The sequence below is a fragment of the Sciurus vulgaris genome, assembly GCF_902686455.1.
Source record: "Sciurus vulgaris genome assembly, chromosome: 17".
NCBI lineage: Eukaryota > Metazoa > Chordata > Mammalia > Rodentia > Sciuridae > Sciurus > Sciurus vulgaris.
In genome coordinates, this window is record NC_136478.1 from 27,905,671 (window position 1) to 27,925,185 (window position 19,515).

The following is a 19,515-nucleotide window of genomic DNA, read 5'->3' on the forward strand; positions in this document are numbered from 1 at the left end:
TGATTGGGACCCCTCTGGGCAGAGGTTCAGCCTCTCTGGGTTGTTGAAGACAGAAGTGCATTAGCTCTGGGAGAAAGACAGACGCGAAGCCTGACCTAGTGTCCTCATGGCTACCGTCGAGGGCAGGCTCTTTACTGCTCATGATGTTGCTCCAGTTGTACTGACCTGAGGTGCCCTTTTACCCTCATCCCACCCCCGAACCCTGAACTTATACTTCTCAGAAGAATCTGATTGGTTTGGTTTCCTTTCATCTCTCATTGATCATCTGCAATGGGCAGTGTCATGCCAGCCCATCACGAAGGGTCAGCCTCCTGCTCCTTCAATGCCCCCCCATCTCTCTGCACGATGTGGCCATGGGAAGAGTGAACGAGTGAATGGGTTTTCACATGGTCTTCTGATCAGAAGGGGCAAAGCACACCCTTCTCCAAAGCTCTCATGCCTCTGCCTTAGCTTGCCATGCTCAGCCCGTCCTAGATTCAGGGTAGAATGGATCCTTTCTTCTGAAGGTGGAAATGTTCAGACTGCATATATCTTCACCCCAGGTCAGCAGCTGCCTCTTGAAGTGGTTGAGAATCTCTCCCTGAATCCAACAGTCTTTTGGACGCAGTTTGACGTGACTATAGTCATATTGTGTGAGAACTGCCATGATTGCCCCGGAAGTAATCCTAATAGTTCAGAGCAGACCATAAGCAGATAAAACCATTAAAGACACATGTGAGGCTTTACAACCAGTCCCTGGCTGCTGGAATGTACCTGACTCTTGAATATCATTTTAAGACAAACCAGATAGGTTCTAGCCAGGATGAAGTCACTTTTGTACTCTCTGGATATGCCCCTCTTTCTGATCAAATTGCAGGGATCCAACTGGGTTTGCTGCCACTCAGGAGCGTGCTTCTGTCACTAAGGCCCCCAATTCATTGCACTCTGCAATTCTGGCTTTGTCTGCCTCTTTCTTCAGACTCAGAGTGCCTTGTAGACAGTCCTCATATGCTAGGACTAGGCTGTTCTGGAACAATGGGGACTTAAGATTTCCAGCAAAGGATTTAGATCATATTTATATATTATCTTCCCTCTCTGCCCAGTACAATGATTAACATACAGAAGGAGTCCAATAAGTGCTCACTGGATTAAGTAGAGAGCAGTTTCAGATCACCTACCTACTGTTTGCAAGAGACCATGCTTGACCGAGGGAAGTAGCACTTACCAAACCCCTGATCCATGCCGGGGACTATTCTGGAAACATGCAACCTTACAACAACCCTATGGGGTAGGCTGTTATGTTGTCCCCACTTTACAATGAGAAACTTGAGGCTCAGCAGGGCACACTACTTGCCTAAGTAGAGGAGCTGCTGTTCTAGCCAGGCAGGCTGGCTTGTCCCTGCTCTACCAGACTGCTCACAATGGTACACTTGGCATTGAAACTTCTGAAATTAAATAGGGCATTCCAATAATAGTCACTTTTTTTTTTTTAATGTAAGTTGATTTCTCCAATAGACATCCACAATTGTCATGCCCACCCATCCCCAGGGGAGACAGAGCCCAGCCAGGGGTCAGGGGTACATCAGGGATGCCACTTCACACCTAAATTAGGCAAAAGAGGCAAAAAGCTGCAGTTGAATGATCCTGTTAGTCAGACCCTGTGAAAACACTGTGTACCGGGCCTTGGAAAGTTTGGCAATTGTAATTCCCCAAAACAGTTATGAAAGAGCAGTAGCTGGGTACACGTGTGACTTGGCACCAGGGCTTCAGGCCGAGTCTGAAATAAACACATCACACCCCTGCCAGGTCCCATGAGGTTCATTCAGGAAATGGTGGCTCAGACACCAGGCCTCTCCCTCCCACCGTGGTGGCATGTGACCCCCGCAGAGACTCGACCTGCCCTCTGAGCCTGGTTTGGTCTCCATGAGAACACTTGCACCCTGCAGAGTGAGGCCCGCCGGACTTTTCCAGGTTCCCAGCCAACAGAATAGGCAGCCAAGTGTCAGAGAGTTGCTTCCAGTACTGACTGGGGTAGAGATATTTCCTGGGCTTGAGATTGGAGAGGAAATGACAGGTCATTTTATTTCACCAGAAGATTTTATACAACCACTTCAGTGAGTTGCAACCTTGGGCACTCGTTAAAAATACAGGGTCTCCAGGTCCCTCTCAGACCTAAGAAATCAGAAGGGGCGAAGCGGGTGGGGAGTGGGATGCTGACTTGAGCACAGCAATCCAGCTGTGCAACTGATCCAGCTGTGCAATCCAAGTGGCAGGAGCGGGGGAATTGTTCAGATGAATGAGGTACATTCTCTGTCCCCACTTCTCCAAAGGAATACAGGCGACACCCTCACACACTGCCAGACTTCTGTTTTTCTAAAGACACCAAACTCTTCCCTACTTTTAGGACTTCACCTAAGCCATGATCTCTGGCAGGAAGAGAGACCCCAAGCAACTGTGCAACAGGCTGAGTGCACTCTCAGGCACAGTCACTGTTTTTTGCAAGACTTCCTCTTCCATAATTACCTGTCTCTCCAACAGTCTATAAGCACCATGTTCCTCTCATCAACAATGGCATGTCTAACTGTGTATGCAGTAGGTGTACCATAAGTGGCTATTGAGTTTAGGCGGTAACAGATAACATGCAAAAAGGGCACCAGCCACCAATGGACTATTTCTAGAAGATTGTGGAGGAAACCCCCTTCCATAGCTCACAAAGGACAGCCAAATCTAAAATAGAGTGCATGAACTGGCCCATGGTGCACACCTGTAATCCTAGTGAATCGGAGGCTGAGGCAGGAGGATTGTAAGTTGCAAGGCCAGTCTGCGTGACTTAGTGAGACCCCGACTCAAAATGAAAAAATAAAAAGGGCTAGAGATGTAACTTAGTGGTAGGGCACCCCTGGGTTCCGTCCTTGGTACAGGAAAGAAAACAAAGATTGGGTGCATGCACTTTTGCGGTGCGGGGGATTGAACCCAAGGCCTTGTGCTTGTGAGGCAAGCACTCTACCAACTGAGCTATATCCCCAGCCCCGGGTGCATGCACTTTTAACCGGATCCTGCTGTTCCTCCTTCCTTCAACCTACACCCCCCTACAGCCCAGTGAGAACCAAGATCCATAGTCCCACACACCATGAGGCAGATGGAGTCAAAATAGTCTGGATGAGTTTATTGTCAAAGTTCATATATATTTAAATGAATGAAATATTTTATATAAATGGGTGAGGGTTGTATGAAAAAAAAACCCAGGTTTTCACAGGTCACTCTATGTACATGTGGAAGGGAGACTCTCCTCACATCAGGCGCAGCAGCTGCACTTGTCCACTGCCCCTTTACAAACACAGCCCTGGGCACACTTGGCACAGCCCGCTGGGCAGCAGGAGCAGCAGCCTGGGGAAGAAAGGGGCGAGTGAGAGGTGAGAGCAGACTTGGCCCAATAGCAGGCCTGGCTGGAGCTCTGCCCCCAGCCCACAGGACCCTTAGTTCAGGACAGCATGACAGAGAGTCTGGAGAGGCAGGGCGTGGGTCTCTGGAGGTAAAGGAAGGTCAGGCCCCCAAACTATAATGAAACGAGAAAACTCGAACACCTGACAAAGCAGCTCTGGAGAGGGCCAGGGAAGTACTGGAAAAGTCTGACCCAGCAGGTCAGAAACCACATGTGGTCCCCAAGATCCTGTGCACTGAGTATGTCAGGACCCGGGCATACGGAGAAAGCTGCTTCAGGAAGCAAGACCTACGTTCAAGTTCTGACTCAGACTGGACACAAGTTGGTGTGTCCAGGGCTCAGTATCCTTGTTCTATGAGCAGTTGGGACTCCCCTTCTCTATGGCTCTTTCAGCTCTGCTTCTGAATCAGGAGCTGAGGGCAGGGGATGGGGAAGCTGGTCATTGGCCCCCTCCTGCCTCCTCGAACCCGGAGGAGCCCAGCCTCCCAGGGAAGGGCCCACACTTACTCTTCTTGCAGGAGGTGCACCTGCACTCTTTGCATTTGCAGGAACCAGCACAGGTGCAGGAGTCGCCTGGAAGGAGAAAGGCAGTGAGCCAGGAGATGCAGATAACTGGATGGCCGTTAACCTCCACAGCTGCTTCTCCAGCGCGGCCGGCCGCCGCCGGGCAGTTACTTCCCAACTCAAGGGGAGGCAGAGAAGCAGGATTTTCCCTTCAAGCGGGAGGTAGAGAAGTAGGGTCTTCTTTCCCCTTGTCTGGGATGGGGAAGTGCCACCCCTTGGTTTTTCCCCACAAAGAAGATCCTAGATTCCAGACCCAGTCCAGGATGACTGGGACTGGAGGCCAAGACCTTATGTCGTGAGTTGCAAAGAAGCAACCTCCTCTGCCTTCCATTACCCTGACTGCCCCAAGGCCTAGAGCCAGCAGCCTCCCTGACCAGTTGAGTGGCATCAGGCAGAACACCATTGAGCCTGAGTGCCTTGAACTCCTCACGCAGCCACAGGGAAGATGGAAATACTGCCTGGAGCTCAGTGAAAAGGAACACGGAGGGCAAATGAAGAATCCACTTAGCTCAGAACTCAAAGTACGACTTCCTCAAACCCAGGGACGCTTTATCCTGTGGTTGAGAATCAAGTCAGGGACCCTTACCAGTGGCGCAGGAGCAGTTGGGGTCCATTTCGAGTCCTGATGAAGCAGGAGGTCCGAAGCAACAGATGCAGAGAAAGGTGAGCTGCTAGAAGGCGCGCTGGAGCCGCGGGCCCGCGAGTTCTTTTTATAGCCGGGTCAGGGGGCCGGGCGCAGAGGCCCGCCCGGCCTTTGCACGCGCGCTTGCGAGTCGGCACCGCCCGCCCCCTCGGAGCTGAGCGCACCCCGCGCGCCGGGCGCACAGTCCCCGCCCCTTCCCCGCCCACTCGGGCCTCGAGGTGCTCCCGGCCGGGCTGCCCCTTTGACCCCCGCTCGGAAGGCAGCAAGGCTCTGCGCCCGGCCCCAGCGGCGTCCCTGCCGCTCCGCTGCCCCTTACCAGTTCCTGCAAGTTTGCAGGTCACCTTCGCCCCCGATCGTTCCAGGAAACCGGGCGTAGCCGTCCCTCACCCGCAGCCCCGCACTGCGATGCCACCTTAGCCTTTCCCGGTAGCCTCGTGCCTATATTTGCGCATCTCTGAGATCCGGAGAGCAGTGAGGGTGTTGTGTGCATAATATGCAGGTGTCGCCTTTGCCCCCCCCCCCCCCCCCACATTGCTTGTCCCTGTCCCCACAGCAGTCCTTTGCCACAGCAGGGGCATGGGAGGGCGGGTACAGGACTCAGTTCTCCAGGGCTGAAACCACCAAAGGGCACATGTGCACCGGTACTTCTTGGGGGTGCTGAGGGTGTAGCTCAGCGGTAGAGTCTGGCCTTGCCTTGCCTTGCGAGGGCCTCCATTTAATTCCCAGCACTGGAGACAAACAAAAAACAAGGGGGCGGGGGAGAAAGAAATAAAAGAAAACCTCTCCAGGCACTCCCCAGAGCCTCGCCAGCTCTCTTTAATCACTTTCCATATTTAAAATCATAATAATCCCAAAAGGAAATACTGTTCATAAACTGACTTTAAAACTGGATAAGCTCGACCCGGGAGTTGAAGTCACTAGCTCAGACTCAGGCCTAGGAAGTAGGGTGGCTGCTACTCCAGCCAGCTGCATGGGAAATGGTCAGTGACACAGCTTTCCTTTGGTCTAGATATGTCCTCCACACCTCTACTGCCTGGGATCTTTAAGACAAGAACAAGGTTAAGTTTAGCTGTGAGAGCAAGGAGAGAGGCAGAAGGGTGTAGATATAGATACTTGATTTCAGGGCAATCTCTGTCTGGAAGGTGAGATTATCATTTACAGTAGTGGTAAAGAATTTGCTTTTCACATAAATACATATAAAGAAATATGATCACTTAAAACAACAAAATTAAGTGAAAAGAACCCTGCATGTAGGGACAACTGTGGCAGAATCCTTTTGTATCTGTTATGAGGGTGCTGGCTGTTTTACTCTGAATGTAAGAACTGGGTGGGGATCCCTATTACGCGGGAAGACTGAAGGACTGGGTCGGAGACATATGCGTAAGTGATTGAAGAGAACAGCTCAGGACGCGGGGCAACACCAGGTGGCTTAAGGATGATGAAGGAATGCCTAATGTCATACACCCTCATATGTGCCTGGCCCTATTCTAAGTTTTTCCTATGTATCCACTCCTTTTCAGAAAAAGTCCTTTGCTCACACAAACCAATGTGATTAATGCCCATTATACAGTGGAGGAGCCTGAGCCCAGAGAGGCTGCATCATGCAGGTTGAAGGGACACTGGTAAGATTTGCACTCAGCCAGGCCAACTGCAACATCCTGCCTCACCCTCCACCCTAGGTCACCTTATCTTGTGAAAGGCCGGAACATTCAAATCTGGTATAGAGGCGACAGCTGGAAGACCACTGAGCTGGCAGTCAGATCCCCCTGCAGAGATCTCTCTACCCTTCATGTACCTTCTCCAATCATGGGCACAGTTCGACTTGCTGCCTGAGGGCCCTTCCAGCTCAGAACTGCTGAGAGGCAGAGTGGAGCAACCAGTGACATCCTGTTGTGCCAGCTGTGTCCAAAGCACAAGGACAGCTGTAGTGCTAATTCATTCACACCTTTACTGCTGAGTTTGTGGGACCTTGGGCAGGTTGTCTAGGTTGCCTACTACTCTAGAAGACAAGATTCTTTTTTTTTTTTTTTTTTTTTTGGCACTGAGGATCGAATCCAGGGGCGCTTACCCAGTGGGCCACATCCCCAGCCCCTTTTTATATTTTATTAGAAAACGCCTCACTGAGTTGCTCAGGGCCTCGATTTTTGCTGAGGTTAACTTTAAACTTCTGATCCTCCTGCCTCAACCTTCCAAGACACTGGGATTACAGGCCACCATGCCCAGCAAAAGGACATATCTTGATGAAACTTCAGGTTCATTGTCCCACTGGTTCCTATAATAGGACCTCCATCCTTCCTAGAGAACAGCACCACACCCTCAGAATGTAGACTCCAATTTTACCACTGCATACAGAGTAGTTTAGCAGGAGCTCCTAAGTTATATTGCCAGAAAAATGCTAGACCATTCCTTCCCGGGTCCCCAGACATTAAGCTCATTAGAAGTAGCTGAAGGCTGAGATTGAAAGAGGAGCAAGCCCAGCACAGTGGCACATGCCTGTAATCCCAGTGGCTCAGGAGGCTGAGGCAGGAGGATTGCAAGCCAGCCTCAGCAACTTAGCAAGTCCATAAGCAATTTAGCAAGATCCTTTCTGAAAAAAAAAAAAAAAGAAAAGAAAAGAAAAAGTGGCAGGGGGGACCTGGGGACTACTTAGCTCAATACATAAGTGGTGGTTCATGAGAACAACATAGCACCCTGGGATCAATAATCCCTGTACCCAAAAAAAAAAAAAAAAAAAATCACTGCCAAATGAAAACAGGGTAACTGAGAGGCTGAGGCAGGAAGATCACTAGTTCAAAGCCAGTCTTAGCAACTCAGTGAGACTCTGTCTCTGAATAAAATATATAAAAGGGTTGGGGATGTGACTCGGTGGTTAAGTGTCCCTGGATTCAATCTCCTTTAACAAAGAAAAGAAAACAGAGTATTCTGTACTCTGAGGGCTCAGTGAATGTACTGCCAGCAGCTCTGGGTGAACTAGGACTAAGGGTTCCCAGTAAAAATGTCTCCACCAGTGTGGCTGAGGGTGTAGGCCACACCCTAGGGACAGTCTGCACACTGTTTCCTGTCTGCAATGCATGTTGCCAATGAACATATGTGCAGAGTGTGTAGATTATTAGTTTCTTCCATCTTTATGCATTCACTAAAATTTTCCTATTGAATGTAAAATAAATGGGTTTTGTTCTTTTCATTCTTGGTTTTCATTTTCTCTATAATTAATTTTAATTTACTGAAGCTTAGGCATGACATGAAAGGAAAATAAAAACTTTCTTCACCATGGGGTTTGGGAACCACTGAGGACAAAAGGAATTGGGGAGTTGGTTTTCAGACCCTATGATCACTTTCAAGTCTAGAATCCAATAAGGAAGTGAAGTTAATCAGACAAATTTTTAAAAAATCAAGAAGTTTCCATGCCTTCAACACTTCACATGAGAATGAAGGGGACCATGTGTCCCCCATTGCACTCACAGACACTTCAAATGGATTTGGCACAACACTTTTCTATTTTACAGAAGATGAAGCTCAGTAAGCTCACCTGGCTTGCAGGAACACAGTATTTGCAGTCTAATACTGGAGTGCAGAGACTTGCCTGCCTCAGTTCCTTAATTTCATAGCACACAAAGAAACCCAGAGTCAAAATGAAGTAGACAGCTTTTATTATCATTCACATGCTTCGTGAAAAAAGAAATGATTCAAACGGGTCTGGAGACAAGGACAAGAAATTCAGGTGTGCACACACGGGAGCAGGGTTCACCCCACCTCAGGTGCAGCAGCTGCACTTGTCCGATGCCCCTTTGCAGACACAGCCCCGGGCACACTTGGCACAGCCCACAGGGCAGCAGGAGCAGCAGCCTGGGGAAGAAAGGGGAGAATGAGAAGCCAGAGTAGACTTATCCCAACAGCAGGCCTGGCTCCAGCTCTGCCCCCAGCCCACAGGACCCTTATTATAAGGCAGCTGGGCTCCATTCTGGGACAACAAAAGATAACTTTGGGGTTTCTGTCCCAATAGAAAAAGTCTGCTCTGACCCATCTGAGCTCAGAACAGTTGAAGAAGTCTGGAGAGGGAGTGGAATGACCTTTGGAGGCAAAAGAAGACCAGTTCCCCAGAGGCTTACACTCAGAGCAAGCTCTGGGTTTCCTCCCAGCCTCAGCCCAGCCTCCCAGGGAAGGCCCCACACTCACTCTTCTTGCAGGAGGTGCATCTGCACTCTTTGCATTTGCAGGAGCCAGCACAGGTGCAGGAGTCACCTGCAAAGGATCAAAGACAGGCAGGGAGCCATGGGTGTGATGCAGGAGACACAGCAGAGGGTCACTGACATCCTGCACCCGTGGCCACACTGGCCCAGCCCTGGCAGCTCCCATCTCACAGGGAACCGTTTGAAGTGTCACTCCATCTTCTCCACACTGCTGCTGGGAAGCATAGGGCAGGCACCCTCTGTGTTTTCCCCACAGGGAAAGAGGCCCTCGGATTCCAGGCCCAGCTCAGGGAGGTGATAATGGATCACCTGAAATGGGAGCCAGCTTTTGGGGGTAGAGTGGGTGATACATCGTAAGTCCAAAAGGGTGTTGTAAGCGCTTAGCCAGAGAAAAAGAAATGGAAAATCTGGAGTGGAAAGTAAAGAACCCATTTCACTCAAAACTAAAGGTGTGCCCTCCCCCATCCAAAGGGACGATCGTTCCCCGGGCTGAGAAATGGAGTCCGAAGTCCCAGAAAGCCGGTGTGCCTTACCAGTGGCGCAGGAGCAGTTGGGGTCCATTTTGAATGGAAGTGAGTCGAGGTCCCAGTACAGGGCGAGCGGGAAAGGCAGCTGCTGGAACGCGAGCTGGAGCCTGGGAAGCCGCCTACTCCCTTTATAGTCGGGGGCAGGCCGGGCGAAAAGGCCACGCCCCCGCCCTGCACTCGTCCCTGCAGAGTTCGCACAGCCCGCAGACCATGAGCTGAGCGCACCCTGCGAGCTGCGTGCAAGGGTCAGCGTGCACCTTGGGGCCGCCCCCATACTGCGGGCCAGTGCTACAGGGGCTGTGCACCCGGCCCCACGCGGCGTCCCTGCTGCCCCTTCCCACCTTTCTCGAGGGTCCCAGCCCCCACTGCTCCCGCGCATTCCGGGAACCCATCCTGCAGCCCAGCCCTGCCGCCCTTTTCCTCAGTTTCTCCTTTCTCTGATCTCTGTGCAACCCCAGCCGCGTGCTCACTGACCCAGATCCGTTCCATTCCAGGTGTGGAACCAGGGAAATGTGGACCGAACAATGGCCATCGATTCCCTGTCCACCCCCCCTGCGTTGCCTGTCCCTGTCCCCTTAGTGCTTTATGTCATGTTTCTCTTTTGCACAGCCGCACAGGGACACCGGGTTTTACCTCCTTCCTTCCCTTCTGCACTTCAGAGATGTGTGGATTCGTTTGTCTGGTTCCTCTGCTGCTTAAACTCCCTGTGGCTTCCCAGAGCCTAGCCAGAACACACACATAAATGGGGAATCCCAAAGCCTGGGGCTCCCAAGGAGGGCCACTTGTTAGGTGATGCGCAGACCCTGAGTTAAGTACAGAAGCAAGATAATGCTTACCTCCTTTTTGAAATTTATTTTATTTTATTTTATTGGTACTGGAGATTGAACCCAGGGGCGCTTTGCCACATCCCCAGCACTTTTTATTTATTTACTTTTTTTTTTTTTTTTTTTTTTTTTTTTTGAGACAGGGTCTCACTAAGTTGCTTATAGGGCCTTGCTAAGTTGCTGAGGCTGGCTTTTAACTTGCCATCCTCCTGTCTCAACAGGCATGCACCAACGCTTGCCCACTCCCTTTTGATATCTTTGATAAACCCATAGTTTTTAATTGTGCCAAGCCCTGTTTGATCACTTTTGATCTTTAAACTCACAGAGCCTTCAGTGAATACTTTTTTTTTTTTTTTTTTTTTGCGGTGCTTGGGATTGAACCCAGGGCCTTGTGCTTGGTGAGTACTATTTATGGAACTGTTTTCCTAAGAAGACATCTACAAGATGAGGAGTTGAAGTTCCCAGCACAGGTTTTCAGGGTCAGGATGTGGATTGCTGAATCTGAATCCAAATTCGAAGGGGAAGTGGTCAGGGAAGTCACTTCCCTTTGGCCTAAGTGTGCCCTCCACACCTCTCTGCTGCTTGAAATGCAAGGCAAGATCAAGCTGCAACTCAGTCAAGGAAGCCACAAGAGAGGCACAGAAGGGCTAGGTGTCATTTCATAGCTACTTCCTGTGTCTGGAGGTGAGCCTTATTCTCATGCCCAGTAGAGGAGAAGGGTTGCTCTTTATAGGAGTGACTTTAATGAAATACGAGTTCTGTCAAAGAAAAATGTGAAGTGACATTTGGTGCAGATGGTCCACAAGTGGCAGGTGCCCTGGGACACCTCTCATGAAGGATGCTAACTGTCTTGGGCACTGCTTATTACCCAGTGTGGATTTCTGAGTGGTGGGAAGAGCAGAGGGGCTTGCTGGTCACATACTCATGTGGCTTATGAGAAGGACCGAGGACACAAGAGCTAGGCCTGCAGGGCATGGCTTATTGCTGTGAGTAAAAATGTCTTCTGTGCTGTGAAAAAACACAAAGAGCCACATGTTGTGGTGCATGCCTGTAACTGCAGCTAGTGAAGAGGCTGCGGGAAGGATCACAAGTTCAAGGCCAGCCTGGGCAACTTAGGGAGACCATGTCTCCAAATAAAATTTTAAAAAGAGGTGAGGACATAGCTCAGTGGTAGAGCTATTACTCAGCATTGGGGAGTAAGCTCTGGGTCCAATCACCAGTACCACAACTAATGAGAAAATAAATAAATAAGTTTTGGAGCAATCATCACTTGACCAGCACCGTGCTATGTTCTTCTTGTACATTGTCATTTAGTCCTAAATGCCCCATCCTCTTATTATACCCCATTTACAGTGGAGGAGACTGAGCCCAGAGAGGTTGAAGTGACACTGTTGAGATTTATACCCAGGGAGGTGGACTGCATCATCCTCACCCTCCACCCTAGGTCACCCTGTCTCGTGAAAGACCAGGACACTGAAATCTGGGCTGGGAAGACATCTGAGCTGACAATCAGATGCCCCTACGGAGCTCTGACCTCTCTGTTCTCCATGTACCTTCTCTCAAGTCAAAAGCACAACTGGACTTGTGAACCAAGGATCCTTCCAGCTCAGCGATGTGAGGGGCAGAGAATAGCATCCATTGACATCCGTCCAGCTGTGGTCCAGCTGTGTCTACTGCATAAGGGCAGCTGTAGCACTAATTCATTCACGCCTTTCCTGCTGAGCTGTGGGACCTTGGGCAGGTTTCCTTACTCCTCTGGAGTTCAGGATCATCTTGCCAACCCTGCACATTCATTCTCATTGGCCCCACGGAAGTAAAGGTCAACAGCTTGAGAAAGCCTTAATATCTAGGAACTACAAACCTTTGTTCACAAGACCATCTACATAGCTGCTCATTTGTTTTTGAGGGACTGGGAATTGAACCCAGGGCCTTACACATGCCAGGCAAGCACTTTACCACTGAGCTACATCCCAATACTTTTACTTTATTTTCCATCTGGGTCAGCTAGGGAGGGTGACTTTAAACTTGGATTCTCTAGCCTCAGCCTCCAGAATAGCTGGGATTACATTTGTGGGCCACCTGACCTGCGTATACTCATGGATTTTGAATCGATCAATGGAGTTCAAATACCATCAGCAATCGAAATCCACAGTAATGCTTCCCAAGTATTTGGGCCCTTTCCAAGAACCTTGACAGGAGCTAACAGGATTCTGTCTCCAGAAAGAGCTGGAGACCTAATGATTTAAATGCCACAGTTTAGTCTGGGGCAGTAGCATCCACCTGCAATCCCAGCAACTAGGGAGGCTGAGGCAGGAGAATTGCAAGTTAAAGGCCTACATTGGCAAGTTAGCCAGACCCTTTCTCAAGGTAAAATAAAAAGATCTGGGGATATAGCTCAGTGGTTGAACTATGCACATATAAAGAAAGCTTTATCCAGAAGCCAGGCCACTATCACATTTTACCCCTCCATAGAGATATAATATTTTCTCTTCACATGAGTAAAAGAGCCTTTACATGGGCAGTAAGAGGTGGTGTCAACTGTTAACCAGAACTGTCTGACACCAAGACCCATGCACATGGCACAAGGTGCCTTCTGAAACTCTCACAGGACACCTATAGGCAATCATGGTCCTGCCTTCTGGATCACATGACTCATCATTTTCTTTGAACATCAAACAGCAATTCCTTCAACGAGAAGCCAAGGGAAATAACCGCTTCTATTAATTAGTCACCTAGGGCCTCCCTGCATTCTACTGAATGCCACTGTAGCTTGGAAACTGCAGGATCTGACATCAGTCCTGCATAGGCAGACCCAAGGTACTTTATCTGGAAAAAGTTCTTACCTGAATTCCCTCCAAATCCCTAGTCATTTTGTTAATTTTAAGCACACAACAGCTAAAATTAGAAGTAGGAGCAGACTTCAGCCTGACCTTACAAGGAACTTCCAAAGATTCAGAGCCACATCACAGCAGGGACCTCTCAGGTGTCACTGAGCATCCTGTGTCTCTGTGCAAGCCAAGATTGATGATTTCTCATGGGGATGTCCAGGTCAGTGCTGCAGGGTGCACTGAGGACGGTCTGCAAACTGTCTCCAATCTGCAATGCACACTCTTGAATAAATGTGTAATGTTTATTTTCCTATTGTTCATGTACTCATTGAAAGTTGCCTACTGGATTTTGTGCACGTTCATTTTATCTTACCAAAGCTGATGTCTGTCACTGATTCCAGTGCCCTCATATCATCTAGCTGCTGCCGCTGCTGCTGCTTCTTCTTCTTCTCCTTCTCCTTCTCCTTCTCCTTCTCCTTCTCCTTCTCCTTCTCCTCCTCCTCCTCCCCCTCCCCCTCCCCCTCCCCCTCCCCCTCCCCCTCCCCCTCCTCCTCCTCCTCCTCCTTCTTCTTCTTCTTCTTCTTCTTCCTTTTTCCCCATGCTGGGGACTGAACCCAGGGCCTTGTGCAAGCACTCTACCAACTGAGCTATATCCCCAGCTAGCATAATGTTCTTAATGTTTTCAGCTGAGAAACTGAAACCTAGACAGGTAAACGGATCTGCCTAAAGCACCAGTGTTGATGTTGATAGGATATGGTTGCAGCACCCAGATTTCTGCACTCCCAATGCAATGTCCAGGACCTCATCTATGCTGGATATGGTGCAGGACTCACAAAGAAAACCAGTCAGAATCATTCTGCAACTTTTTATTATCATTCAGATATTTCATAGAGGAAGAAATGTAACAAAGGGTCAGGAATGCATGAAAAAGTCCAGGTTTGCACACATCACTCTATTTAGATGTGGAAGCAGGGCATACCCCATATCAGGTGGCTTCTCTGAAGCCCCCTTTGCAGACACAGCCTTGGGTACACTTCTCACAGCCCCGGGAAGCAGCAGCCTGGGGAAGAAGGGGGAGAGCAAGAGGTCAGAGCAGACTTAAAAGGCACCTCCCTCTCCACCAGCAGGCCTGGTTGGAGCTCTGCCTCCAGCCCCTCTGGACCCTCAGTTGAGGACCCTCAACATACTCTATCAGACTCACCTAAGCCCAGGACGGGTCCAGAATCCTGGAAAGGCAGTGATAGGTCCCATGGGGACAAAGGAAAACCAGAACTCCCCAGAATGGCATGCTAAAGAAAGCCATTCCTCAAGTGTGAGGTCTGTGCTTGTCTGCCTGGTGTACTTCCTGGGTGTGAGTTTCCCGTTCTAAGAAATAAAGGTTGGAAATGAACCACCTCTAAAGTTCTTCCTGCTTTGCTCCTGCATCAGGTGCTGTGGGAAGAGGTTGTGGGGGGAGCTGGTCATTGGTCTGTTCCTACTTACTGCGCTCTGGATCCTACCACTGACTCAGTCCAGTTCCCAAATTCCCAGGGAAGGCCCCATACTCATTCTTTTTGCAGGAGGTGCACCTGCATTCTAAGCATTTTCAGGAACTGGGGCAGGTGCAGGAGCTGCCTGCGAAGAGGAGAAAGGCAGGCAGCAGGCAAAAGAGTGGGTTGTGGGAGATAAAAGCAATTGGTCCACAAATGTGCCCAGTTTAGCGCGATGCCAGACCTGCTAGCTCTGTCCCACTAAGACCTCAAGGACGCCTAATCCTTCTCTTCCTGTAGGCTATGATGTGCCTAATGTCCTTGATCCAGAAGAATCAGCATTCCCTGCCTCCGCTTAGGTCCACGCAATTCAAATGCTGGGCCAGTGCCATGGGTTTCAGCCTAGTATCCCCCACTCCTGGGTGACAAGAAGTAGGGCAGTTAGGAGTCTGAGCAGTCTGGCCTCTGAAAGGGGAATCGTGGAAGGATGGAAATGCTCTTAGAGCTAATGAAGGTGCCAGAGTCTCTTGCAGCCAGGACTCAAAATGCACCCTGCACTCCCAGGGACATCTATTCTGTGGTCGAGAAATGGGTACTCTAAGGACCACAAACTCATCAGCTCCGGTGAGACTGGAGATGCCAAGCGAGCGACACAAAGGTAGTCGGGCTGCTGGGAGGCACTCCAGAGCCCTGCAGGCGGCCCGCTGACTTTGCAGTCAGGTGACTGACCCGGGCGCAAAGCCCCGCCCCGGCCCTTGCCCCCGCGGGGCGAAGCTGAGCGCACCCCGCGACTACCCTAGCACCCGGCGCGTTCCGTGCGCACTGCTGGGCCGTCCCTTTGGCGCCGGCTTGCGCCGGAGGGACCCCCAGCAACGTGTTGTAAGCGGAGTCCTTGCCACCCTGTCGCCCTGTTCCCTGGTCCCTACTTCCCCGAGATTACAGGCCATCTCTGCCCTGTGCGTTCCAGGAACTCAATCCCCGCCCTGTGTCCCTAAACTCTGGCGCAGCGCTGTTGTCCTCTGCAGCGCCTTTCCTGGAGTCCGTGCGCAACCCCAGACTCGTCAAGCCCCTGGACAGCTGGACGAGGACTTTTTGTGCAAAGGACTAGCCCTTTCTATGAACTTCCTCTCCTCCGCGTGGTCCGTGTCTCTGTCTCAGTCCTTTGGACCCTTCCTGTGTGCACGGCCCTGAGGCCAGTACTGTTCCAGGTCTCTCTTCCTTCCCTTCTGCGCGCCTGAGGGGATGCATGGGCGCCCTTGCCCGATTCTCCTTTGCTCAATATTCTCCTGGGACTGCCCACAAAGAGGGATTATTTTAGATGATATGCAGACCCTGCATTAAATAGCAGGAGAAGCGAGTATTTCCCTTTCAATATTCCTGACCTTTGCACAACATTTAGTCTCTGAGGTCAGGCCCTATTTAATCCCTTACATTCTGAACCTCACAAAAAGGGAAATACTATTTATGAGTCAAACAACTACCACACAAAGAATTCAAGGAAAGAGCTCGAAGTCCCAGAGCTAGGAAGTGGGTCAGTGACTGGAAGCCCATCAGTCTCTTTGGGGAAAGGGGTGTCTGTAATGAAACCTCCCTTAGGCCCAGGTGTATCCTCCACCCTTCTGCACAGCTGGGAACCTTTCCCACAGGAGTGAGCCCCCTGCCCCACCATGGCCAGTGACAAGAGCCATCTGTAAGTGGGATCTATATATTGGTCTGTATCTTTACAGACTTCCTTTTTTTTTTTTTTTTTTTTTTCTATCTGGAATGAGAATGATGCTCATTTTCTGCATAGGTAGAGAGTTTATTTTTCATATAAATTACAGAAACATGAATTATTTCAACATGAGATGTTAAGTACCATGGCCCAGGTGGTTGCAGAAATCATAGCCATAATTCTGTATCTGACATGAGAACAGAATTTTCTCCTAGCTTTATATCCCTCCCTAGTGTGGATCACAATTTTGTGGCAAGAATGAATGACTCTTTTTGGACCACAGGTCACATATTCATGTGATAGATGGTAATGAAGGGGATACAAGGCTAAACACACCAGGCCAGGCTGCTTTGTGTATGTAAATAAAATAAATAAAATGAATTAGTATTACAAAATAAAACCATAAAAATGTGAAATCCATTTCATTATATTTTGCAATAAATATATGGGAAAAAAAAACAGGAAAAATAGAAGAATTACAGCTGGGTGCAATAGTGCACATCTATAACTCTAGTGACTTGGGAAGCTGAGGCAGGAGAATCACAAGTTCAAGACCAGCCTCACCAACTTACTGACACTCTCAAGCAACTTAGTGAAACCCTGTCTCAAAATAAAAAATAAAAAGGACTGGGGATGTAGCTCAGAGGCAAAGTACTGGGTTCAATCCCCAGTACCAAAACAAACAAACAAACCAGAAAGAAAAACAGAAAAAATTATAAAACTACACACTTGTACTAGGCATGCATCACAAAAAAGTTCCCAGGCCAGCCCCAGTGTGTGAACCACACACACACCTAGAATAGCACCGGCCCAGACAACCTACCCATAGCAGGAGTCCTGGCCACCCCAGGGCCAATGACCTGCCTGGCACTGACCCCCCACCTAGAGCCCTCTATTGTGTCTTGACTCTGAATCCTTGGAAATTTCTCCCCAAGACAGCCTGAACTCTTTCAAATTCCAGTCCTGGGCCACTTAGAACCAGTAAAGTGACTGCGGATTTGAAGAGAATTGCTCAGTGTTATCCAGACAGCATATAGTATAGGTAAGATTTGTTCCAGATGAAGTATTTATTACTTAATACTAATTGGGTTTATGTTATCTTATGTTCCTCAGGCTGAGGTCTGTGATGGATGTCTGTGTCTTTCTATCACCTGACACAATGTGTAACTTTTTTTTTTTTTTTGTAGTTGTAGATGGACGGAATGCCTTTATTTGTTTTATTTTTATGTGGTGCTAAGTATTGAACCCAGTGCCCTCACACATTCTAGGCAAGTGCTCTGTCACTGAACCCCAGCCCCAGCCCAATATGTAACATTTTTAACTGAGAAACTGATACTGTGACAGGTCACTTGCCTGGTTTCAAGGCCCTCAGTGTGGAAGGGCTAAGTGCCCATCCTGCCCTCAGATCTCTGGGTGCCCAGTGTCCTCCCCCACCTCGGCTGTTGGACATGGAGTTCTTTTATTTCCAAAGCACAGGAAGGAAACAGAATAAAGTAACTGAATTTTACTATCACTCACATATTTCATAGAAAAAGGAAGGTAACAAATGGGTCAGGGTCATATGACAAGAAATGCAGGTCTGCACAGGTCACTCCATGGGTTTTCCCCATCTCAGGCGGCAGCAGCTGTACTTGCCTGATGTCCCTTTACAGACACAGCCCTGGGCACACTTGGCACCGCCCGCTGGGCAGCAGGAGCAGCAGCCTGGGGAAGAAAGGGGCGAGTGAGAGGTGAGAGCAGACTTGGCCCAACAGCAGGCCTGGCTGGAGCTCCGTCCCCAGCCCACAGGACCCTTAGTTGTGAATGGCATGCTGTCAGGAGGCATTTGGTGGATCTGTGTGGTCAAGTTCTTCCTATAATAAATCTGCTAAGACTCATCTGAATCCAGAACAGAGCAGAGACTGGAGAGTCAGCGACAGGGTCTACAGGGACAAAGGAAGGCCAGACCCCCAGAATATTTAGGAGATGAAATTCCTCAAGCATCGCACCTGTGTCCTTCTGCAGGTCACACCCTCTGGGCCTCAGATTTCCCATTAGAGAAAAGGTTGAGACTCCACCATCTCTGAACTTCTTCCTGCTCTGCTGCTGAAACGAATGGTGCAGGGGAAGGAAGTGGGAAGCTGGACCTTGACCTGCTCCTGCCTCCTGGCCGGCCCTTGGTTTCCCAGGAAAGACCCCACACTCACTCCTCTTGCAGGAGGTGCGCCTTCACTCCTGGCATTGGCAGGACCACCTGTGAGCATGAGAAGGGCTTGCAGTGGGCAAGGAACGAGATGCAGGAAACGCAGCACTCAGAGGACATGCTACCAGCCTAGTGCAAGGCTACACCGGTCCCGCTCAGGGCATGGTTAGTTACAGCTCCCCACAGGATGGCATGGGCCTTTTGTCCTTCATCTGTCCACTTCCTCTTCAGTTCAGGCAACTCAGATGCTGGTGTGAACTGAAGTCTTCTGAAACAGCTGCATCTATATTAAAGATCCTGCAGACTGCTTGATGCTGGTGGACTAGAACACTGTGATCGTTGAAAGAGGGTATTTTGTAGGTCGCGGGCCAAAGTCATCTTGGGCGACTTTAGACCATTGATAGTCATTTACCTTAACTTTCGTATCTGACCTAACATTTTTTGTGACTATTGGTAAAACTCCCAGAATGCATCCCTAAGCTCAGCTGACCTCTAACCTCCACCAACCCTAAAGCTAAGACGCTTGAAAATAACACCTGAAACCTACAAAAGGGATTTTCCTTCCTTGCTATAGCCCACCTGCTTCATATACCCTCACCCATGCAATTGGTAAACATTGACTTATGACTTTCTTTTGTTGTGTGACTACAAAAGTTCATGTAATGTCTTCCATGGGCCATTCAGGGTCACTTGAATTGCAACATCTTCCATGTCATTCAGGGTCACTTGAATTGGGGCTCTGGGGCCATGACCACTGGTATTTGGCTCAGAATAAACTCTTTTCTTATTTCCTTTAAAGCAGAGTCGTTATTTTTTTTCCACATTTTTTAAATTGGTGCATTACAGTTGTACATAAGAGTTACTACTTTATGACACTGGACCAAGCACTGGGCCTCAGCCTAGCAGATTCCAATGACAGTGTGACATGGAGCAGGCGGGGTTATGAGCATAAATACTCTGGTCTGTGAAATGAGATTTATTGGAAGGGTGCTAATGCTCCAAGGGACAATGAAGGTGTTTGGCAAAAGAGAAAGCCTTAGAACTAGGAAGGAAATGGGTCCTTCCCAGCCAATACTCAAAATGCGTCCAACACTGCTGGGGACATGGGTCTGTAGCTGGGAAGGGACTAATAAAAATTCGGCGTCTCTTCCCA

The 19,515-nt window shown here is 49.4% G+C and overlaps 2 protein-coding genes across 2 annotated transcripts; both read right to left on the reverse strand.

The window, feature by feature from the left end:
- Positions 1 to 3,130: 3,130 nt before the first annotated feature.
- LOC306648893 (metallothionein-2-like) lies at positions 3,131 to 4,727 on the reverse strand. Its single transcript, XM_079119324.1, has 3 exons — positions 4,572 to 4,727; positions 3,929 to 3,994; positions 3,131 to 3,366 (listed from the first exon to the last, which is right to left on the reverse strand). The coding sequence occupies exons 1-3, from the start codon at positions 4,597 to 4,599 to the stop codon at positions 3,275 to 3,277; spliced, it is 186 nt and encodes a 61-aa protein (XP_078975450.1). The 5' UTR covers positions 4,600 to 4,727; the 3' UTR covers positions 3,131 to 3,274.
- A 3,536-nt stretch (positions 4,728 to 8,263) lies between these two features.
- On the reverse strand, positions 8,264 to 9,495 carry LOC306648892 (metallothionein-2). Its single transcript, XM_079119323.1, has 3 exons — positions 9,352 to 9,495; positions 8,805 to 8,870; positions 8,264 to 8,474 (listed from the first exon to the last, which is right to left on the reverse strand). The coding sequence occupies exons 1-3, from the start codon at positions 9,377 to 9,379 to the stop codon at positions 8,383 to 8,385; spliced, it is 186 nt and encodes a 61-aa protein (XP_078975449.1). The 5' UTR covers positions 9,380 to 9,495; the 3' UTR covers positions 8,264 to 8,382.
- Positions 9,496 to 19,515: the final 10,020 nt, after the last annotated feature.

Excerpts from the sequence above, each read along its gene's own strand:
- LOC306648892 (XM_079119323.1), bottom strand. The coding sequence starts at position 9,379 with ATGGACCCCAACTGCTCCTGCGCCACTG. Across the intron at positions 8,871-9,351 it reads CAACTGCTCCTGCGCCACTG|GTGACTCCTGCACCTGTGCT; the intron begins GTAAGGCACACC and ends GATCCTTTGCAG. Across the intron at positions 8,475-8,804 it reads ATGCACCTCCTGCAAGAAGA|GCTGCTGCTCCTGCTGCCCT; the intron begins GTGAGTGTGGGG and ends TTTCTTCCCCAG.
- LOC306648893 (XM_079119324.1), bottom strand. The coding sequence starts at position 4,599 with ATGGACCCCAACTGCTCCTGCGCCACTG. Across the intron at positions 3,995-4,571 it reads CAACTGCTCCTGCGCCACTG|GCGACTCCTGCACCTGTGCT; the intron begins GTAAGGGTCCCT and ends TTCTCCTTCCAG. Across the intron at positions 3,367-3,928 it reads GTGCACCTCCTGCAAGAAGA|GCTGCTGCTCCTGCTGCCCA; the intron begins GTAAGTGTGGGC and ends TTTCTTCCCCAG.